The following is a 22,504-nucleotide window of genomic DNA, read 5'->3' on the forward strand; positions in this document are numbered from 1 at the left end:
CCTTAGGTTCATGTTGAAGTGCAACATATCTGTTTTTCAGTGGAATTCACGCAGAGTCGGAATGTGTTATAGCTTGGGCTGATTGCTTTGTCCTTGGAAGGAAAGGGAATTATTTTGGTTTCAGTTGCTTGTTTTTTCTTTAGAGCAGCAGGTATTGATGTTTAATGCTGATTAAGAGAGGATGTTTTAGCTCAAAGCTGGCCAAAATGAATCGTCTAAGTGAGGGGTTCTTCCTGTTAGTCGTCTAGTCAGATCCGAAGTTTGAGACAGTTTTTTTTCTGGCTTAGATCTCAAAGATCTCTAGGGTAAGCTGCTTGGTGAGATGCATGAAACCTTGCCATTGTTTTAAAATAGTCTTTTTTGTTTCTAGAACCAGTATCTATCTTTATTTACCTGCAGTTATTGAATCTTAATTTCTACCTACTGATGTGTTTGCATAACACTAGAGATGCTCTGATCAGGTTTATGCTACCGATTCCAATCATCCATGATAACTGATCACTGCCGATCACCTGGATTAGCTGTTAATTTTTTGCTTGAGGTATAAATGCTACTAGGTGATCTAGCAAAATTAAAAAAATATCTGGCGATAAATTCACCTAATTTAGACATAAACATCCAAAATAATTGTAGGCACAATGTAGCAGCTATTCAGTCAAAAGGACTACTGAGAAACCTGCAATCAGTAAAATAATATTTAACAGTACCTTAAATTATATGAGTCAAATCTCACCACACTGCATACATCAAATAATGTCAAGAAAAAAGGAAACATTCATTCAAAGTCAAATGCAGGTTGTATCAAAATAAACAATCCTGAGTTACTAAATCAAAATTTCCTGAGAGCATGGCTAGCTGATTAATGATGGTTCTGATTGGCCGTTTCTGACCGAGCGGGGTAATTCTGCAGAGCCCAGGTAGAAGGCAGAGGAGATCGATTTATTTATTTGTTTTTCCCCAGTGATTATCTCTTATGTTGGGACATAGCGAAAGTTTTAATACATATGTAAAATCTATTTCTTTTTTTGTTGAAGTTACATACTGCAGCTTTAATGTTTGGTATGGGAGTTCACTGCGGGTGGAACAGAAATGAAGCTACGTCAGTGAAATATTACTACTAGAACAGAACCAAAACGCTGGTTCTGTTCCAATGGCGAGAACAGAACCAGCATCATACACTGCTAACTCGTTGACTTAAATAATTTTTTGGGTTATTTGCTTAGCTTTTTGACCATCATGCTAATCTGGGTGAGTATTGGTAGTTGTGCGCTGCTTTACCTGCTGTCAGATCACTCCAGATGTTGTTGTTTTTTGTTTTCTTTTCCTGCAGTGAGCATCAAATTCTTCACCACATTGCTTAGGATTTATTTCTGTGTTCTTGCGCAGTGTGAAGGAAAGAGGAGACAAGCTACACACGCAGGCTGCGAAGTGAGATACAGTTTATCTGCAACAAGAGACAGTGATCGGCGATCACCAATCATACACTTTTTCATGGAAATTGGCCGATTATGATAGGTGGCCTATTGATGGGCACACCTCTAAATAATACTGAGCTATAGTTGTTGTTTTGAGTCATTATCAGTTGAAGGTTATCCTGCAATAGTCAGCCCCGCCCACTCCTCACTACTTCACAGGGCTGCCTACTGACCAGTTCTCTGTCTAACAGGTCCGGAAAATCTCTGAGACCTGGGTATTACCCTAAAAGTACTCTATAAGAGATAATCTATTTAAACTGGTGGCGAAAGTGATTCGTCTAGCTCTAACTACCTCCAATCCAGAAGTTATGACCCTTTACAGTTAAGAAACAATCAGCTGAGTAGCCCTCGCAGCTGCATAATTCCAATAACCACTTCTGTTAACGGTAGCCCACTTTCTAAATCATAACTTGCACTTGGAACCGGCTAGATTATGTTTAGTGACTTAGATGTAAGTCCCAGGGTCATTATTTACTCTCACCAAAGGAAATTATGAAGCCTCCTATTTACTGGAATCATGTACATTAGTTTTACCTTAATTAAAAGAGCTGAACGAAGATTAAATGACTCTATTAATTCCAATGTCCACCAACCTCTTTAGAATTTTATAGTATAAATTTATTAAGCAAGCTTAAGCAGGGATATGCGACATACAAATCAATAATCAATCGTAAATATTTCAAAAACAGTGTAATAAAATTTACATGTACAATCATACTACCCTGTCCTCTTTTCCCTGACTAAAGTCGCAAGTTCTGAAATGGAATTTCAATGAGCAGATTCAACTCATACCCAGACGATGGTGGATCTTTGGCAACAGGAATTTATAGCATCCTTGGGTGAGGTCTTTGCCTTGTGTGGAAAAAACCCTCTTTAGAAAAGAAACAAAGCAGAACGGGTCCGAATCCTTTTGCAAAACCCAGTTCCTCATCCCTGAGGGAGCTTTGTCCTTCCTCCAAGTCTTGTTGCAGAGTTTGTAATTGCTGGGCTGAGACGAGACCGACGATCGAATGAAGAACCAGGGATGGGGCGATGGAACCCAGTCCTTTCTTGGCGGTGTGAAGTCCGAGCTCTCCCGTGGTTCTGAAGTGCGGTCCGTGGCTCAATCTGCTTCAGCAAGTTGTCTCTCCTTCTGCGCCGTCGGACTGGGAACGGCTGGTTCCTCTTTTCAGCCCCTTTTTATGCATCTCTCCCCCATGTGTGTGTATGGGGAGGTTTGGTCTACGTGACTTGCTTCACATCTGCTATGTATCATGAAAAAGCCCCCACATTGCCCAACCTATTTCTGCTGACCATAGTGGAAAGTCCCGTACTTCCCCTTTCTCCGTTGCTTCAGCCAAACTCAACACTCCAACCATCCTGTGCGCTCTGACCATCTGTTCAGAACTGCTTGCGACATTTCCTGTTTCAGGACTGTACTGTATTCCTCTCTTTTTCTATAACCCACTATTATTTATTATAGCTCATTAAACACATTAAATCTGTTGTTAAACCTGTTTGAATTAATTTCAAATGATTACAACTTCACATTATCACAAGTTTGATCCTTAGTTAACAATCAATCACATCTCTTACTTATTATAATTCATCAACCATAATCTTTCCACAGTTAATTCATTACAGAAATCATTACAGATCACATTTCAGATAATACATTTCAGAAGGTTATTATGTGATTACTTGTATTCATTTTACTATTCCTTCATATTCAATTTAATTAGCTTTTAATCAAACTACAAGATTACTTATTTTCTCCCAGGCCTCTATGCACCTTTTCTGCATGCACCCGGAAAGATCTCACACCCTATGCCAGTTTCCTTGACACAGTCTATGAACCTTACTTACTCTTATAAGTACCTTTTTTCCCAAAAATATTACTCAAGTGAATGTAAAAAGTACTACCCACTTTTAAACATAAATAATATCAGTAGTCTATATGCTACTTGTTAACTACCCAGTAACATGCTGTATTGGCTACTCATCTTTTAGCTAACATTACCTACATCATTACTCAACTCAGTCGGTTAATTTGGAGGGAAAAACTGTGCAGAGTTATTTGAGTTTTGCTGCCATGATTCTAACACACATCTGAGTAGCTCTGCACAGCAGCAGCAGGTATCCTTCACTCCCACACAGGTGTAAACCCAGCGCAAGTCTGTTAGTGCTCATGTTGCGTTTAAAGGCTGCTCGGAAAAACAGGTTACGACATGTTAATAACGGATTAAACAGTTTTAACTGCTGAAAAAATGTGACAAAGGGCACAGATATGGGAAGTGTGTGGTAGTGCCCCTACTGTATCAAATCGATATAGGAATAATAGAGAGTTGGCCACTTGGTAACAACAACAAACAGCTTCCAGTCCAGGAGGAGCACAGCTGACTCTCTGGGCGGGCAACGCCCCCCAATGCCTGCCCATGCCGCCGGGCCTGCGTTCCTTAGATCTGATGTAATCCAGTTATGAGGGTCAACAATGTAAGAGAAGCTATAAAAACTGGGTATATTAAAAAAATCTTTTATAGGCAGTACTGTCAAATAAATATGAGAGAGAGCAGGATAAGCTGTTCCTCCTTCAGGTGACAGAGCAAAACCAACTGCCACTAAAACAGCGAAGAAGCTGGTCAGCTGGTCCACACTTTGATCTGGACTGAATTTCACAGAATTATCTGATATCTGTGAGAAGGGAAGGATATACAGTAGTGTTTTGGCATCTGTTGTTTCCTGTTTTTTCTCAGCAAAAAAAGACTTAAGCCATTATTTTTAGAAAGGTGATCATATTTGTTTGGCCAAATCCAAAAAGGAGAAAGCTTTGTAAGCAATTGTTGGATGTCATCGGTATTTTGGTTTATATGACCAGTAAGATCTTTTTTTGAATCACGGCTAGCCTTCATCAGGGATTTCAATGTTAGTTTAACTTCATCAGATGCCATCTCCCTCACATGTGAGCACTCTGCCTTGAGCCAAAAACATCCACAAACAAATGTAGTTTGTCTGAAATTGGTCAGGTTCAAGTGGATAGTAACTGTCCACTGTCTTTTTGAAAATAAATAAAAGTAATCGCTACTTACCGAAACTGACCGAAAACTACAAAATACTACAGGGAAAGTAGTGGTATCAAGCCACTGGATAATATTTCCAAATTAATTTAATTTCACTGACAAAGTGTTGACATTTCAAAAAAGTACTTCCAGAGTACTTCCAGAGTTCCCTGCTGATGCAGTTTATCCAGTCCAGTAAAATAAGTCCTATCAAACACAGATTTGAAAAATTCATAATCATATCCATTCAGTCATTCTATAATTTTAGTCTAATGTAATGTCACCTAAATATAGTTTTTCTCTAATTACAGATTTGTCAGATGTGAATTATCAGAGACCCATTGTGAGGTTGTGGCTTCATCTTTGAGGGCCAACCCCTCCCATCTGACTGAACTGGACCTGAGTTGCAACAAACTGGGAGACTATGGAGTGAAGCTTCTGTGTGACGGACTGGAGAGTTCAAACTGTAAGCTAGAAATCTTGAGGTCAGTGCAGCTGTCTTTTGTTTTTCAGTTTGTATAAATCACTGATACTTTAAAATATGTTTTAATTATTTATTTTAATAGCTATTCCTTAACATATGTAGTTACAGTATATGTTTATATCTAACAAAATGGGATAAAAGCTGTTTTTGATGCTGGTATTTTATTTGCTTCATAATGTTGACTGACATTTCATCCTCTGAATTTTGACCTGAAACCTGCCATCCATTCATTGTTACTCACATTTCTAAGATGGATTGTTCTGAAACAACAAATAGTGGTATTGACATCTTGCATTGTATGTAAGAGTTTCACAGTTTAAAATTTCAGGTTCATACCAGTGCTGTTGTAAACAATTATTTTAGTAATTAATTACTCTATTGATTATCCTGATGATTATTCAAGTAATTGAATAAAAAAATTATAAATTAAAATACTAGTAAATACTGCCATAACTGCAGTATTAATATCAAGATCAGCCCAAATTTTCATATTTGAGCATCCCTAACAATTATTTTTCTGCAGTTTAGAAAATTAATCTGGGCTGGGTCGGAAAGAATGGCGGCAAAGAATCAGAAGTTATATTCAATTTAATAATAAGTAAGCAGGCTCACAGAGATACTTCTAATAAACTGTATATACTCCAGTTTTTAATTTATGTATTCATCTTCAGTCAATTTAATGCCTATTGGTCCCCTGAAAATGATAAAAACCTGGACATTGTCATCAGTCTCCCTTAATGCTCCAGACCGAACTTGAAAATTTGACTTTGCTGCTAACAGAAACAAGAACTTTGTGCAACACTTATATTTACCCAGCTGGAACAAGATGCACTAAATTATAAGACATAGTTTAACAAAGCTTCAAGGAAGATCACTTGCCTCAATTGAGGTACTCAAATCATTCAAGGAATCTAATGAAGAATATATTTAATACAAGGTTAAAGGTTGTTTTCTAAAGGCACATTTAATCTGATAAATGAGCCTCATCGGAACCTGTATTGTAATTTATTGAATAGGACTCTAAATGTTGATCTGAGTTGGAGATTTATACAGCATTGCATGAATATTACATCATTTGATTATCTAATGGAAAATGAATGGCATCTTCATTTGGTGTCCTGCAAAAAGCAGCAGAAGCAACTTTTATTACTGCTGTTATTAAAAGAAAGTAGCAGAGCACGCATTGCAGTTTTCAGGCTGATCACCAGTAATTAAGAAGCCTGACTGATTTTGTCCTACACAGATTTATTTCTATACTAGTTGTAGCAGAAAAGTTTTAAAGTTGGCAACAGAAAGACAACTATTGTTAAAAGCATCTCTCTCTCAGTGTCTTGTGGTAGTAGAAGAGATTGATGGATAAGATTAGTTTCACACGTAACTATCAACAGATTGTTGATCAACCTAAATTGAGAAAATCTGGACCAATCATTCTGAACACTCCTAAAAATGTGTCCCTTAAAGTCCATAGGAGAAGCACAATAACCATGAGCTGCAACATCATGTGGGACATTTATGGCAAAGGATTCTGTGCTGGAAGCTGCTCACCTTCAGTCACTACTGTTGGTAGACAATATATCAAACACTTTACATTTGAGCAAATTAGATGCAGTTTGTGTAGTCAGCTGTTTGACCACACAATGTCTGTCCATGAACTGGACAGGCATTGTCCCACACATATTTTTTTGTTCAAAAAGATAAAGGTATGAAATACAATGAAGTATTTCATACAGTCATTGTGATTAAAGCTCTGTACATGTTGGAAGTTAAACCTAGTACCGTCTTTTTTGTAAGATGTACACCATACTTTGGAGCGCTTCTGCCACAATGGCACAGCGTTTCCTCCAGAAAACTTGCTAAGCTGGTCGGGGCGCCAGAGCAGTCCCACCGTGTTTTCATAGCAAAAGATGTGGACAGGAATAGTAAAATATTACTGGGTAATTATGTGTTACTGGAACACACTGTTGACGATACTTAAACACAGAAAAATAGCCTGAAAAACGACAAACAAAAAATATGAACATATAATTTTTTGCACTTTTGTTAAATCCAAATTCTCCCAGTGCTAACTAACTAGGAACAATCAATCAGAGCCAGGAGGCCACACAAAGTTGTGATTGACACAACTTTGTGTGGCGCTGCTCATCCCTCCTCCTTTAACGCTTTTGCTCTCTGGTACCTCTGCAGCTTTCGGCTGTCAGCAGGTCCTGTTGTGAGTGCTGTACAAGTTAGCATCAACTTTTATCAGTTTTTAACGCAGACAAAGCCATGCACTGGACAGACATTATGCCACACAATTTTTTGTTCGAAAAGATAAAGGTAGAGTTTGCATGTCCTCTCCATGCATACCTTGTTTTTATTTTTATAGTATAGAAACATACATCTGAGGTTACGTGTCCTCCCTAAAATAGACCTTAGGCTTGATTGTGTGTGTGAATAATTATTTTTCCTGTTTCTGTGTTGCCCTATCATTGACTAGTGACCTGTACATGGTGTACTTAGTAGCCAATGACTGTTGGAATAGGAGTCACAGATTTATAGGTGTAATTTTATGTGATTTTCACTTGTATCGCTTTGGCTCATATGTTTCACTTTTTATTAAGATTGGCAGACTGCAGTTTGTCTGAGACCAGTTGTGTTTCTCTGGTCTCGACTAAGAAGTCCAACCTCTCCTATCTGACAGAATTGGATATAAGTAAGAACAAACTAACTGATGATGTTGTGAAGAAGCTTTGCATTTTCCTGAAGAACAACAAACTAAAGACTCTTAGGTAAGACACACTTCTCTAGTTTTGTACTTAAAATAAGAAATTAGACCTTACTCTCAAACCTATTAACCACCCATTAATACTTTTAATATCTTTAGAATTAAAAAAATGAATCATGTTTTATTTTTATTTAGATTGTGGGGCTGCAGTTTGTCAGAGCGCAGCTGTGCACTTCTTGGTTCAGCTCTAAAGTCGATCCCGTCACAACTGACAGAACTGGACCTGAGTCAGAACAAAGACCTGGGAAATGCTGGAGTGAATGAGCTGTTTGGCTTTCTAAAGAGTCCGCTCTGTAAACTAAGGATATTAAAGTAAGACACCATTCTATAAATTTGCTCTGATATTAATATGAGGTGTAGCACAGTTAATACTAACCTGCTGACACAAGGGCAATGATATATTTATTGACACATCGGATCTTCACTGTAGATTCAGTTTTATTCCTACTTAAATTTTCATTGGTATTTTATACAGGTTTATTTTCACATGGGTTAATTCTAATAAGGTTGATTGGCAGTTTTGGTGTACAAGGTAGCCTTTTCTGCTGATGAAATTAAAAAAAGAACGACTAAAATTGCTTAACACAACTAATACTAAAATGTTTTGTCCAAATTCCAAGTAGCACTTGTTGACTCCTGTTTTTATGTTATTCAATTTCCTCAATGGATGGAAAGTTTAGTATATGGGCTGTTTTTATGTTATGATTCGCTTCAAACCACCTTCTTACACCATTCCAGACAAAACTTAAGCCCAATCCTCATGGGAAAATGTTTCCACCTTACCTATATTCTTGTTTTTGTCCCGTTTTGTTTTACTTTTTGAAACATTGAGCCTGTATAATGGCATTAATCTTAGTTTTTCTTACCAGAATCATAACTCTTAGTCCTTGACACTAAAAACATAGTTTTCAAAAGGAAAGGTTGTCATATTGTCTGTAGAAGGTTTTTTGACAACTTGGGTTTACTAGTCCAGGAACTCAACTGTCTGAAAAATAAGCGCTAGGGCTTTAATACCTGGATAACTACTTTTACTAGTAACATTGCACTAAAAGAGAGGTGAGACAAAACAATTGTATTAATTTAAAACAGAATAAAATAGATTAGTATAACTGATTTTTCTCTCAATGTTGAAAGCCAAGTGTATGAGCATAAAACTGTAAAACACTTCTGGCTACAAATGGGACCAATGTGTGGTGCTCATTCAGTAAAACAATAGGGTGTCATAAAATGCATTTACGGGTTCATGTACAATAAAATATAACCCATCACAAAAACCCTGGGGAGCAACTCAAATACATGGCATGTCCAGCATTCGTTCATCTAAGCTCATGTTCATGCAGCAACTGAATGTGACTCAATTCTCTTTATTTTTTTGCCTATGCGCAAGCCGCAGTCCGATTTATTTATTTACATTTTTTTAAAGGTAATTTATACTAGTAATTTTATGGGACCAAAGTCAAACTTCTGTGTTACCAACTTATGACTTCAAAGCGACCTGTGCAGAAGGACGTAGACGTCCCACAGCAGTGCAGTTTATGGAAATAATTGATCCAGTGTCTTTGGATCAATTTTAAAGTTATTACATTTTTCTGTTGCTAAATAATCCATTCCTGCATTGTACTCTGGAGAAAGTATGCAACTGCACAACAGTGTGGAGAGTTATCTCCGTATCAAATATAGACCATTTGGTCGGGACACGTAAATGGACCTGGGCCAGGGATTTTATATCCAATGGCTCGTTACTGGTTTAACTAGGGGCAACATGATGGTGATAAGTGGTTATGTGTTTCTTCAAAACCTTTATCTTACGGACCAAAACCAATAACAAAAACAGGTGACTAGTCATTAAAGCTATGCCAATCAGCTCTGAGCTTCCTTCACATCTGGAAAAAACTCAAATTTACTAATAAGCTGAATTTAAACACAAATCTATCATTTTAAAACTTCTGAAACTGCTATTAAAAGCAGTTTAGAAAGTTTTAAAAGTCACAAAGTGGTTTCCATATTACTTCAACTAATATAATTTTCAAAAAGCTGAAGTATTTTTCAGAAATGGGTTATTTTCTCTTGAATTTCTCTTGTAGTCTCAGCAAGATGCTGATGGAGCTGCAAGAGATTAATGACTGTAGTCAGCAGCCCCTTAATTAAAGGAGCACCATGTTGTCATTGACGACTTTGCATTTGAAATGCCTTGTTGCTGAAAGGTGCTATAGAGATAAAATTAGATTTTTTTTTTTATATAAATATATTTTTTACATGCTTTTTCTTAGTGTTTTAGCCTGCACCCAGCTGACTTTACCCTCAGATATTTTTATCTTTTTCTTTAGATTGAGGAACTGCAGGTTATCAGAGATCAGCTGTTCTTCTCTGGCCTCAGCTCTGAAGTCCAACCCCTCCCATCTGACCGAACTGGACCTCAGTGACAACAAAGACCTGAAAGATGCTGGAGTGAAGGAGCTCTGTGGTTTCCTACAAATGTCTGTCTGCAAGCTACAGACATTGAAGTAAGAAACCATGCAAGATTTCTCCCAGTGTATTTATAAGCCTGGCAGGGGGCTGAGCTTTATTTGCCCCCAACCAGCCTAATTGCTGCCTGTTTTAGAAGAAATAGAAAAAAAAATCATAATAGGTTTTTAATACACCAAGCCTGCCTGCATGCATCTTTGCTGCATTGAGCATTTCAGGGGAAGAGCAGAATTATTCCTTAAAGATGGGGTTTATAGGTGATGCATTGAACAGGGCACCAATCACACCGCTGGTTCCTCTGCGCCTTGGCTGCATCTCTCACGTTTACCTCGGGGTGGTTTGCACCCTACCTCTCACTCGAACTGGACGATTTGGAAGGTGTTTCTGGAGAAAAGTTTCACCTGTATTGGGGTTTACGTTAATGAGTGATGATTGTAAATTGCTGAAGTAACAAAAATATATTCACCAATATATTAGACTTTCAAACAAAGTCCAAAGATTAAACTCATAGCTATGAAGATTATTCTTCACACTTTTACAAAGTAAACTTGCCAGTTCCTTAAAAACTGAACTTTAAATACTAAACAAAGTCTTTAAATTTTTTCCTTCTTAAACCGTTGACTCAAATTTAACATCATTGACATTCTCAATGAGTAAATGCATTTCTGCTGGAATCCCCCCCATCCAATCCCCATCGGTGGACTGGTAACCCTTTTGCCAGTCCACCGATGCTTTTGGGACATTTTGATTTATTTGTAGCATGTTTGCATGTCTGAGCTATTAACTCAATTAGTAACATTTAATCAAGACTACTCGATCTGAAAGAGAAAAAGTGTAAATGATTCACTAGGATGTATTTTTAGACATTGCAGTAGAACTTTCTAAAACTGTAAAAAACTGGTTAGTAACCAGGTGCTTATTGTTTTGAATGAATGAATAAAGAGAATTATAAAGTCCTGCTTCTCGGCCTTTTGAGAAGTACTGCTTTAGACCAACACTTATCTTTATACTTTTATTATCAGAGCAAGACCTAGAGAAACTCCTCTTTACTTAGCAACCCAGAACAAGAATCAAACATGGAGAACCAACATTTAGCTTTATACTTCTTACCTTTCAGTCTTTCTTTGGTTCTGTTGTTTTGTTTGTATTTCCCTCTAATTTGAGTAAAGCACTTTCACCTGCTTTGTTGCTGAAAATGTGCTATACAAATAAAATTACCTTACCTTAACGTCTTCTGCTCCATAGTTTCATATTCAATGACTGTTGCTCACATTTTGTTTTCTCAGATTGTGGCGCTGCAGTTTGTCAGAGATCAGCTGTTCTTCTCTGACCTCAGCTCTGAAGTCCAACCCGTCTCATCTGACACTACTAGACCTGAGTCAGAACAACCTGGAGGATCCAGATGTTCAACAGCTGAAGGGTCTTGTAAATACTTTAAAGTGAGTAGATGGTTGGAGTCCAACATGCATCCACATATTTGAATAAGACATTACTGTTCTGGGTAGCTCTGCAGTCATGGGTAAATGGAGTAAAGGACGGGGCTGATAACAGTGTTGGGGCATACCTGTGCTGGGTGTGACTATGGAGGAGGTAAAACAGTCGATTTGATCGTAGTGGGATCTGTTGGTTAAAAAAATGCCTGATTCACCAGCACAGTCCTGCTCCTAGTACCAGGGTCTCTAGTCTCTCCATCAACTTGTCAGGAGTTGATGGAGTTAAAAGCTGAGCTATAACACACAGAGGTATTAAGTAATGTCAGCATACCTGTTAGGACAAGTCTCGCCATCGCCTTTTAGTTTTTGAACAAGTTTCATTCCATCAATGATCCATGCAGAATATTCTTCAATATCATCAACTGCTGGCCCTGATTTCTGCAACTCTCTTGCAAGAGCAAACTTGTTTGCTTTCTGCAGTGAGCGAAAAACCAACATGAGACAAGTGTATGGACCAAGACCTGTTTAATTTGAAGGTCTGTTCTTGGTTAAACTATTATGATACACCCAAAAAGATATGTATGTGCTTTCAAGGTGGATTTCTGAAGCTTGATAATGTCTTCAAGTGCTATTTCTTAAATTGTGTCATGGAATGTTGCTGGTAATGTCTTGTTGGATCGTAATGTCTCATACTCTCTGTTGGCTTGTTGTCTATCTTGTTCCTACGTAACCTTACATGCTGAATTCTGTTTTGTGAAGTGAGATATTATCTGGTATCTGCTCTGGTTTTCAAAATGAAGCCTTTGGTGGTTGTTTTAATTGTCCTTATTTACAGACTCTTCAGTTGTCTGGTCTACTGGAATATTTCCAAATAGATTGAGGATTCTCAGCTGGTGAAGAGCCTCATTTACTGTTGACAAATATATATCATTTGAAAATAAAATACAAAAAGTCAATGCCGATTCAAGGTCTGCAACCTTAATTTCTAATGGTAAACTTTGCCTTGAGTAAATAGAAAATATTGAATGTTTAGGGCAAGGCTGTTCAACTAAATGATCTAGCCACCAAAGGGAGTAAATGAACAGCATACAAGCAAAGGCAGTTCAACACTTCTGCTAAAATGACAAAAATACATTTCAAAACCATTCTTAACTAGGAAATGTCATAATCATACCTGATCATTTGCTCAAGTAAACAACTTTACATGTAGAAAGGAATAGTGGTATTCAGTATTATGCTGTGACTGAGAGCGGATTCACTCATGTTACTTTTATTTGTTCCACATTTTAACAATATTCGTACAGAGCAAACCTGGCAACAGATCTAGATTAAATATAAAAACATTTTGCAACGTCTGGGAAGTATGTGGATAAAATGTTGACAACAATGTGTTAGTTTTACCTACGGTTAACTTCCTGCTTCAATTGTGATGCTTTGTGTTTTGAAAGGACAATTTCTTTTTTAACTGATAGTGCAAAGGCAGTTTAGTGGCAGCCAGAAGTCAAAAGATAAAGGGTAACGGAGCTTATAAAATATATTTAGTTATTGGCATCTCCTTTGATAAACACAAGGTGTGTTTATACTGTAAATAAATGCATGTTTTAAATATGGTGACTTAAACTGTGCATTTGTTTACTTTTATTCCAAAACAAAAGTTATTTTAAGTTGTAAATGTTTTTTTAAGTTAAGATGGTTTATGGCCATTAAAAACCTAAAAATTCATCATTAATTTGTTATTTTTCATTCAGGGGAATATGCAAGAACTTACACAGCCTGTCTTGATTACAACACCTTTACTTCTTTAGCTGCCATTTCTCTAATCCCCACAGCAGATGCAATAGTCCTTTAAAGGTATTTCTGTCAAACTTATAACAGCAGCAGTCTTCAGAAACGTAAACAGGAATAATGCCCACATGGATAATAACATTTCTAATGGTATGTTCTACCTTTGTAATATTGACTGAATAACAAAATAAATTAGTGGTATTTTAGTTAAGGGATCTGCTTTTGTGAAATCGAGTCCAGACTTAATTCAACCAGGAAATGTGGAAAATCTCTGCTTCATGAGCTTTCCTACTTTTGTGAACCAGCCCTCAGGAAGTAGAGCTGGATTCCAGCGTCCAGCCTTCCAACATGTCTGCAGTCTTCCTCATTCATGAAGCGGTTAGCATCAGATCTGATCGCAGTGCTTTTTCTTTCAGTTCAATATTTAACAACTGATTAGATTTTTTATCACAGCTCTCTGATCAGTCTGACTGCAGCTACCTTGTTTCAGAAAGCAAGGTTAACATGCTCTGAGTAGAATGTGGATACCCGGAGTAAACCTACTCGCCTCTGATAGTCAGTTTTTGGTTTCAGAACTGCAGGTATCTCCAAGGTTACTCAATTATGAGTCAAGTTAACAAGAGTTACGCGGAGGTGGGGCGGGGACAGTTGGTGAAGGCTAGATCTGTCCGAATTCACAGCTTTTCCTGAATAAAAGTCGTCATTTATTGGTGGTCTGTGAAGGACCCGTCCTACATAGACGGGTCCTTTGAAGGATGCAGACCTTTAATTCAGGCACAACTCCTGAGTTAAGTATGAGTGTTGGTATATAAAAATAGAATAGAAGGCAGATAACATAAATCACCATGGCAATGGGAGAAAATGAGAAGCTAAAAGTGTCAACAGTTGATGCTGCAAAATGACTGGAGTTAGCTTGGCAGTGACCAAGTCAATGTGAGTTTGACTTAGAATTAGTTTTATTCTCAACACTACACTTATTTATTGTAAAAAATAAAATAATAAATTTATTTGAGAATTAGCTTGGCAGAGACCAAGACCAGGAAAGAATCTGGCTCCACTCCACAGCTGCTGTGAACAAGGCTGATGTCCTTCATGTTCCATCTGGTCAGGATCACTGGCTGGCAGCTGATGGAGAGAGACTAGAAACCATCACTGATCTCCTCTGTTGCTTCTTTTCGTCTTTGCAGGAAGTGATCAGAAGTCGAGGTGTGTCCTGATGATCCTCAGAGGTTGATACCACAGCAGTTTGAAAATATGAAAAATGTATCTGTGACCTGGTCTGAAATTATTAAAGATTTATGGTGGTGAAAGGGGAAAAAAAGTTTAATTTTCATTATGCTTTCATAAGATAATAAAGATAATAACCTCCAGAGAAAAAGTGTAACATTTTATTTTTAACTCATTGCTCCAAATATAAGAATGAATCACAGTCAGTAATTGATTTTTGACCTTGTCAAGGCTACAACACCAACATCCAACATATTACACTGAGCTGTTTGTTTTCAGCAAATATAGCATATGGTTAGTTTTTCACCTTCAGAAAATCTGGAAATATTAGGAAAAACGGGCATAAAAAAAATTGAATCTGAAAAACTACTGTTTGCTATATAATGTTGAAAAGATCAACGTTGTAGGATTTGGTTCTAATGTCTAAGTGGAACCAAATTAGACAGATTCTTATTTCAGTTTTTAAGAGGTACAATTTTGGGACGTAAAAGTAAAAAAATGTATAATCATTTTAACATTGACAAGCATCAAAGAGTCAGACTCTGAACTGAGTTGAAACATTATTATCCTATTTATTTTCTCATGTCTGTCATTTAGTCTAATATTGTTTTTCTCTTTGGATCAATAAAGATTTAATTCATTCTAAGACCCTTTAGTGAAGTTTTGATCTGAACTTGTTTCAACTGTAAAGTTTATCTCTTTTTCTCAGTGATTCATTTTCATTCTGTAACCCAGAAATATGAAATAAAGCTCAATTCAACAGATTCTGGGCTGCATGTTTGCTTCATTCTGATTCAGTTTTTGCATGTTTTGATGATATTTTAGATGTTAATGCAAATAAACTCAACATTTTATCTGCTGCTGCTGCAAACAGCTCAGTGAGTTAATGAGGATTTCTTCAATTAGAGAATGAAACTTTTTGGTGATTTTAAATAAAATATTTTTATTTCATTCTTCATAAAAGTTAAAATCTAAAACTTAGTAAAGATAAAGTTTTATTTGCTCCAGTAACTTCTTGTGAGAATGTCAAACACTTTTTGGAGCAGGTCCAGAAAGTGATTTTGATGATAAATTATAATAATGATTGATGATGATAAATGAGAAAAATAATGACCCTAAGTAAAAATTAAACAGAGACAATGGATTATCTTCGAAAATGAATTAAGTGTCAAATACTTTGTCAATTGAGAAAACAAAGTCATTAGTATAACACTTTTATTTTGGCATGTTTTTATGTTGCATTATTTAAATGTATTTTATGGCAGCTTTTGAAAACATGTATTCTAATGAATTAAATTGTAGCTGATATTCAATATTAAAAGCTTCAGATTATTCACCAACTGCTCAATGTTAACATTCTTCTGTCAGTAGGAACCTTTGACAGGTGGGGAGAAGCCGCTGTTTCCGTCGAACCGTATTAGCAAACGGACCAAACAGTCTGGCTCCTGAATTTAAACTGGAGTTAAAATCCCTCAGAAACTTTTCATTTTCAGGTTAAAATGAAGTTTCGGGGGAAAATAACCGACATCGCCTGTTTGAACCACTTCACCAGTGAGTCTATTTAAACTGTTAGCATGTTAGCTTGTTGAAATGCTAATGCGTTAACTGGTTAGTGTGATAAAATGTGATAGAAATGTTAACTTTCGGTGACTAACAGCTCCCAGTTTATTCTCTAAAATATTTGGTCAGCTAGAAAAACTCTTAAACTAAAAAATCTTCCAGTTACTAACTGTGATTATTAACTAATAAACCTCCCGGGGAAACAGATGAAGTTGATCGATCAGTTTAAGTTCAGTTGTTTTTTTGATCAGAAATGTAACTCACCGTTTTTCAGTCTGTGGTCTGGTTCGTTGGTTAATAAATAAAACTCTTATTTAATCCAACAGCAGCGGCTTTATGTGAATTTTATCTGTGAAATAATTCCAGAGAATCTTCCCAGACATAAATACTGACATCCTGCAGGTTCCAGCATTTAGCCTGATCCTGAAATCAGCTGTGTGTCTACGTGAATCTGACCCTCTGTGTTCAGGAGTGGTGACCACCATCTCTAAGCTCACCAAGACCTGCGTCCTGCGGCTGACTCCGGACCACCTGTTCTTCATCCTGCCGGGAAAAGTGACCAACGGAGGAGTCGGCATGTGGTGCCAGCTGCTGCAGGTCCGATGGTTTTCATCCCGGATCATCTTCAGTCACAAACTGCTGCTTCAGCCTTCAGTCTCTGGCTGGAGGAACCTACAGCGTTTCCATCTGATGCTGCAGGAAAATCTGGTGACTCTGAAGAAGATCCCTGATTCTGTGGCAGACCTTTAAACATAACATAGGTTTCATCTGATTATCTGTAATTACATTCTAGATATCTAAACAATACAATTTGATTAGTTACAACTATATTTTGACTATCAGGAATAGTAATTTAAGATGTTTGTGTTTACATTCTGACTAGTAAGAATAATTCAAGATAAATTACATCTCGACAAGTCAAATTCCTTTCAATATTATAATCCCAGATATTTAATTTAGTTTTGACTTGTTATTATTTGATTTCACAATATCTGCAATTTAATTTTCACTAGTAAAATTTAACTACTATTTAACAATACAAAACGAGATATTTGGAACTTTCTTTATAACTACTCATAATTTAATTGTCGGTATTTGAAATAGGTGTTTAAGATATAGTCAGTAATTCATTTATACTAATCAGAATGTAATTAGAGAAATCTCAAATAGGAATTTTGTGTAGTAACATTATTCACCAACTAATCAGAGATATCTTCTTTCACTAAAACGTTTTGTCAGAAACCAGTTTCAGATATCTGGACTGTAAGTGGGTTGAAACTGATTTTATGGTAAAACGGCTTGCCGTACCAGTGGGACAGAAATAAAATCTGATTCTGACTCCAACCAGAGGAACCGCAGAGAGTTTTGAACTGAACACAACCAGCAGATGATCAGAGTCTGGAAGGTTTTGTTAGAAACAACTGGGTCAGATGCTTTCATCGGAGGTCAGAGGTCAAAGCTAAACAGTAAAGCTAAAGTTTTCTCCAAATGATCAGAAACTGAGAGAAAAGCTCAGACAGACCTTTGACTGAGACGTTTAGTGACCGGTTCTGTTCTGCAGGCCAACTTCTTCCAGGAGTACCAGATGGAGGGCGTGACCTCTGAGGTCCAGGAGATCTGCCTGGAGGTGAGTCCAGAACCCTGGAGCCGGGCCCTGAAGACGGTTCAGTCCGCCAAGTCAGTGAAGCTGAAGCTGACCAGGAAGCACTGCGCCTGTCTGACCGTCGCTGCTGAGCTGGTGAGCAGAACTCTGGTTCTGTTCTGATGTTCTCTGAGCATGTAGAGCCCGCTAGGAACCAGAACCAGAACCTGACTGGCACAGGTACTGTGATGCTGCGGGCCAGAGGCTGGGTCAGACCGACTCTGGGTCAGAAGTTAGTGCACCCCTCCTCTGAAAGTTTTTCTCTGTAATTTGATGAATTGTTTCTTCAGAGTGAATGAAGTTCAGTGGTTTGTCTGATGACCTCTGACCCCTGACCTCCATGTGTCCCGTCAGCCCACCCTGTCCAGCGTCGGCAGAGTCGTCACTCACGACGTTCCCGTCGACGTCATTCCTCGAAGACTCTGGCAGGAATTCCAGGAAGCCGGCGTTCCAGACTTTGATGTGAGGATCTTGTGGGTCGTCTTTCAGTCCCAGCGTTCGTTCTTCTTCTTCTTCTTCTTTTTATTCTTCTTCTCTGGTGAAATCGTCTCGTCTTCATCCGTCCTGCTGATTCTCTCTCCAGGTGAGCGTCTACCTTCCTCCTCTGAAGACGATGAAGAGCGTGGTGGACAGGATGAAGAACCTCTCTAACTTCCTGGTAGGACTCCCAGCTCTGACTGGTCCAGGTCCAGTTGGAGCCCGGTTCTGTTTGTCTGTCAGAACCTTTCCTCAAACTGCCACCAGATGGCGCTGCAGCATCAGAGCTCTTCATGGAGCCTCAGTCTGGTTCTGTTTCGTCTCCTAGACGACGTCCCAGTAAAACCAGTACCTGCTGCTTCACATGTTATGGTCTGGATCAGTGGAGCTCAGCTCCGACCAGAACCAGATCAGTTACCATGGAAACAAGACAACATGTTGCCTTAACTGGGTTTTTTCTAACAGACAGATTATTAGATCAGCAGCCAAAGAAAAACTTCAGAAAAGTTTTAGCATGAAAAATTCAGACTTTCTGAAAGGAGAGAGAAAAACAAACTGTAAGTTTTAAAATATATATTTTATTTTATTTTTTTTCCTGAAGACTTCTGGGAAAATATTCAGATTTTCATAATCATAATTTCCTGACGGTCCAAAACGGTGGAGCCAAATTTCACTGATCAGGAGTTTCTTTCATTTTGTTCTGCAGCTTTAATATTTAGAACCAAACCTGTAAAAGACTAAACTTGTTCCTCCGTATTTAGTCTTTCTGACTCGTTTTATTCCAGAGAATAATCCGAGTCTCCTCTCCTCATCCGGAGGTTCGATGTTCTGGAATCTTCTAGTTCATCATGTGGAGAAAACAAACGTTTTCAGGAAAGTTTCTGTGTTTTCAGGTGATGGAGGCCAACCTGAACGGAGACATGAACCTGAAGATCCAGACCGATCTGGTTTCTGTCACCACTCACTTCAAAGACCTGGGGAACCCAGCATGGGGTAAAAACATCTGGAATCATCAGAATCATCTGCTAGCTGTTGCTCCCAGACTTCAGCCTCAGCTTCCTGCAGCTCAGGTTCCTTCAGGATGAATCTGAGCCGCTTGGTGCTGATTTATTTACTTCTGAAAAAAAACCTCAGCAGCTTTTAGCTCAGATGTTGGTTTCATAAAAGGAGCTAAAGGAGAAAACATGACTTCTCCTCTCCAGACTGAAGTCCTGGTCCTGGTTCTGGTTCTGGTTTCTTCAGAACCTTCTGTCTTCAGGGTTAAATGTGATCTGATTGGATCAGAGAAGACAGAGACTGACTGAGTGTCCCTGTGTCTCTGCAGGCGATGACTCCTCCCAGGACGGCGGTCCGTCTCAGAGCAGAGACCCAGAGGTCATGGCAGAGGTCACGGTGGACATCAGGAAGCTGCAGCAGTTCCTCATGGGTCAGCAGGTCAACCCCAGCAAGGCCCTGTGCAGTGAGTCCCACAGCCGTCCTCATGAAGACAAAAGGAGACAAATTTATTTCTGAGTCTCTTGTTCCAGGAAGAGCAGCTAAACAGGAAGTGATGCGAAGGAAACCAGAAAATGATGGAAGAACATCAACGACATCATGAACATGAAGTTTTATCTGCAGTTCTGTGTTCATAAAACAGGGAACATAGAATAGAATAGAATAGAATAGAATAGAATAGAATAGAATAGAATAGAATAGAATAGAATAGAATAGAATAGAATAGAATAGAAACTGCCTTTATTGACTTGTGAAAGGAAGAATCTGGTGTAACAACAGCATCACACAAAAACAAAACTTATTAAAGTGTTAAAACAATATAATAAAAATGATTAACAATAATTATAACTATAATAATTGTGTAAAATAAGAGAAAATTCTGTGCCGTTGTTAGAAAATAGGAATATCTGATTTGTGATCCCAGGGAGGAATAACTCAGTCGGATCAATTTTCCAAAAAATGCACAAAACATAAAGTTATTATTTATGGTTTGTCCATGAAAGCAGCAGTTCATGTTCATCCAGAACCACAAACCTCCATTTATGGGTCGTTTTCGGCTGTAGTGTTGGAGTTCTGTTGGACCCGGACAGCCGGTCCGTTTTGGACTGAAGTTCTTCTGCAGCAGTTAAAGTGTCCTGGTTGTTGTCTCCTCAGATATTGTCCATCAGAACGTGGTCCACCTCGTCCTGCTCCATGAAGACGTTTCTCTGCAGTATTTCATCCCTGCTGTGGCCTGAACCAGATCATCTGATCCTCTGCAGATAATCTGGTTCTGGTCGGGTTCAGTGGGAGCTGGAACGTTTTTTCTCTACTGGACCCGGAGGAGCAGATTCAGAACCTCCATCCAGACTTTATGAAGACTTTACCTGCTGAACTGAGCTGCTGCTCTATTCATGAAATGTTTTATTTTTATACAGAGATGAAGATTCAGTGTCTGAATCGTTTCTGATTAAATTCTGTAGATTTTAAATCTGCTGGATCCAGAAAACCTCCATGTGTTCCTGCTTTGCCCTGTGATGGACCGCTGACCCGTCCAGCTTGTTCTCCGCCTCTCACCCAGTGACTGCTGGAGAGGCACCAGCTCTCCTCCACCCTTCCTCTGATGGAGGCTGTTTGAACTGCAGCAGCATAACTTCAAATCCAACATTGAGTCTGAATACAAAACAATCATTAATAAGGGTTAAATAAAAACGAATTATTATTAAAATGATTAAAACAGAAGATTAATTTTTGAAAAACAAATATTTTAGAGAGAAACTTGTTTTATTTTTTCTGTTAATTTCCTGCAGCCCAGTAAGTTGTTTTGCCAACCGCCAATAAAACACAAGAGAAGAAGAAAGAAAGTAGTGGGGGAGGGGGGTTATTAGACAACTTATTTGTCTTCAAAAAAATATTTGATAAAGAAATATGAATTAGTTTTATTTCTTCTGTTATCTCCTTTCCACACTTCTGGTCAGTAGGTGGCGGTGTTGCTCCTGTGGAGTTGATCTGCAAACCGCCATTTTACAGCATCAGAAGAAGAAGAAAATGTTCAGCTTCAGTTTATTAGCTGAACTCGTCCAAAGTTAGCCCACCATGCTAACGTTAGCCTGAGCAGAGACTTTCTTCAGCTGCTGCAGGATTCCTTCACTTCTGCTGGAGAAAACTGAAGTTCAGAGAAGATGTGAGTTTTTAACAAATGAACTTTTATAACAGCAGCTAAACACACAACGGCAGGAGAATCACTAGCTAGTTTTACTGCTAGCAAAGATTTAAATCTGGATGATCTGCTGTTTACGCCCCAAAGTTAAAGTCCGTTATTTAACCTGGTGATCAGCAATGTTACTGCCGATAGAAAGCTGCTTCAGAGAGAGTTTCTCAGCAGCTGGAAGCAGAAAGTGTTAGAACTGGAAGTTAAGTTAGCATGCTAGGCTAACAGGCGCGAAATGACAGATTGTGTGTGAATATATGAAAGTAAGCATCGTCTGTCTGTGGTTCCTTTAGTTTGTCTCATAAACTATTGTAAACTTTATCAGATGGATGCTGATAAAGTTCTGATGCTCCAGCTGTTTGGTGGGTCGTTTCCAGCCAGTTAGTCTCAACTGAGCCGCTACGGAACCAACATGGCGTCTTCAAAACCGCCAAATGGATCATCATCACATCTGTCAGCATCTGTCCCCAAACACTTCACATGATCCACGTTTACCATGACTAGTATGTTAGCATAAATTACACCAACAGAAGGAAATATGCTGGGGGTTTGAATATATTTTAACATAAAACTTCATTTATCAGTCAGCATTAAGATTTAATCTGCAGCAGCAGATTTGATTCTGCTTCAATTATAAAGTTCATAAAGGTTTGGATCATGTGGCAGGTTAACTGATTAGTTAATCAGTTGATAATCTCTAATTTATTGAATTTTGTTTGTTGTAATTTAAAACTTTAATTTGTTAATAGACTTGTGCTTCTCTAGCAAATTTAGATAATTTTTAAAGAACTTATCTTGAACAGAATGACTGGCCAACATCTAAATATGAAGGGAACAAACTGGTATGTTGAACATTTATTCAGTTTGTTCATCTTTCATGTCCTGATGTTTAAAACAGCGAGAGCCAATAAAATAATCCTCATATCTCAGTATAAATAAGTCTAATAATATTTTTGGCCATAAAATTTAGTT

At 38.1% G+C, this 22,504-nt stretch overlaps 2 protein-coding genes across 6 annotated transcripts in view; both read left to right on the forward strand.

Moving 5' to 3' along the window:
* The window catches only part of LOC102219678 (NACHT, LRR and PYD domains-containing protein 3-like), a 32,986-nt gene extending 17,555 nt beyond the window's left edge, over window positions 1-15,431 (forward strand). For 3 of the 5 annotated variants that reach the window (XM_023326154.1, XM_023326155.1, XM_023326156.1), the window contains exons 8-13: window positions 4,822-4,995; window positions 7,595-7,762; window positions 7,894-8,070; window positions 10,086-10,262; window positions 11,511-11,663; window positions 14,630-15,431. In XM_023326154.1, coding sequence (XP_023181922.1) covers window positions 4,822-4,995; window positions 7,595-7,762; window positions 7,894-8,070; window positions 10,086-10,262; window positions 11,511-11,663; window positions 14,630-14,636 — 856 coding nt within the window. In that variant the 3' untranslated portion in view covers window positions 14,637-15,431. Of the gene's footprint in view, window positions 1-4,821; window positions 4,996-7,594; window positions 7,763-7,893; window positions 8,071-10,085; window positions 10,263-11,510; window positions 11,668-14,629 lie in introns of those variants that run through there. The other 2 variants (XM_023326157.1, XM_023326158.1) reach the window with 2 other exon arrangements.
* Window positions 15,432-16,086: 655 nt separating this feature from the next.
* hus1 (HUS1 checkpoint clamp component) lies at window positions 16,087-22,189 on the forward strand. Its single transcript, XM_005811706.2, has 8 exons — window positions 16,087-16,220; window positions 16,699-16,826; window positions 17,791-17,967; window positions 18,226-18,333; window positions 18,455-18,529; window positions 19,242-19,341; window positions 19,673-19,807; window positions 20,497-22,189. The coding sequence occupies exons 1-8, from the start codon at window positions 16,169-16,171 to the stop codon at window positions 20,577-20,579; spliced, it is 858 nt and encodes a 285-aa protein (XP_005811763.1). The 5' UTR covers window positions 16,087-16,168; the 3' UTR covers window positions 20,580-22,189.
* Window positions 22,190-22,504: the final 315 nt, after the last annotated feature.

Source organism: Xiphophorus maculatus, chromosome 21 (assembly GCF_002775205.1).
Source record: "Xiphophorus maculatus strain JP 163 A chromosome 21, X_maculatus-5.0-male, whole genome shotgun sequence".
Lineage (NCBI taxonomy): Eukaryota > Metazoa > Chordata > Actinopteri > Cyprinodontiformes > Poeciliidae > Xiphophorus > Xiphophorus maculatus.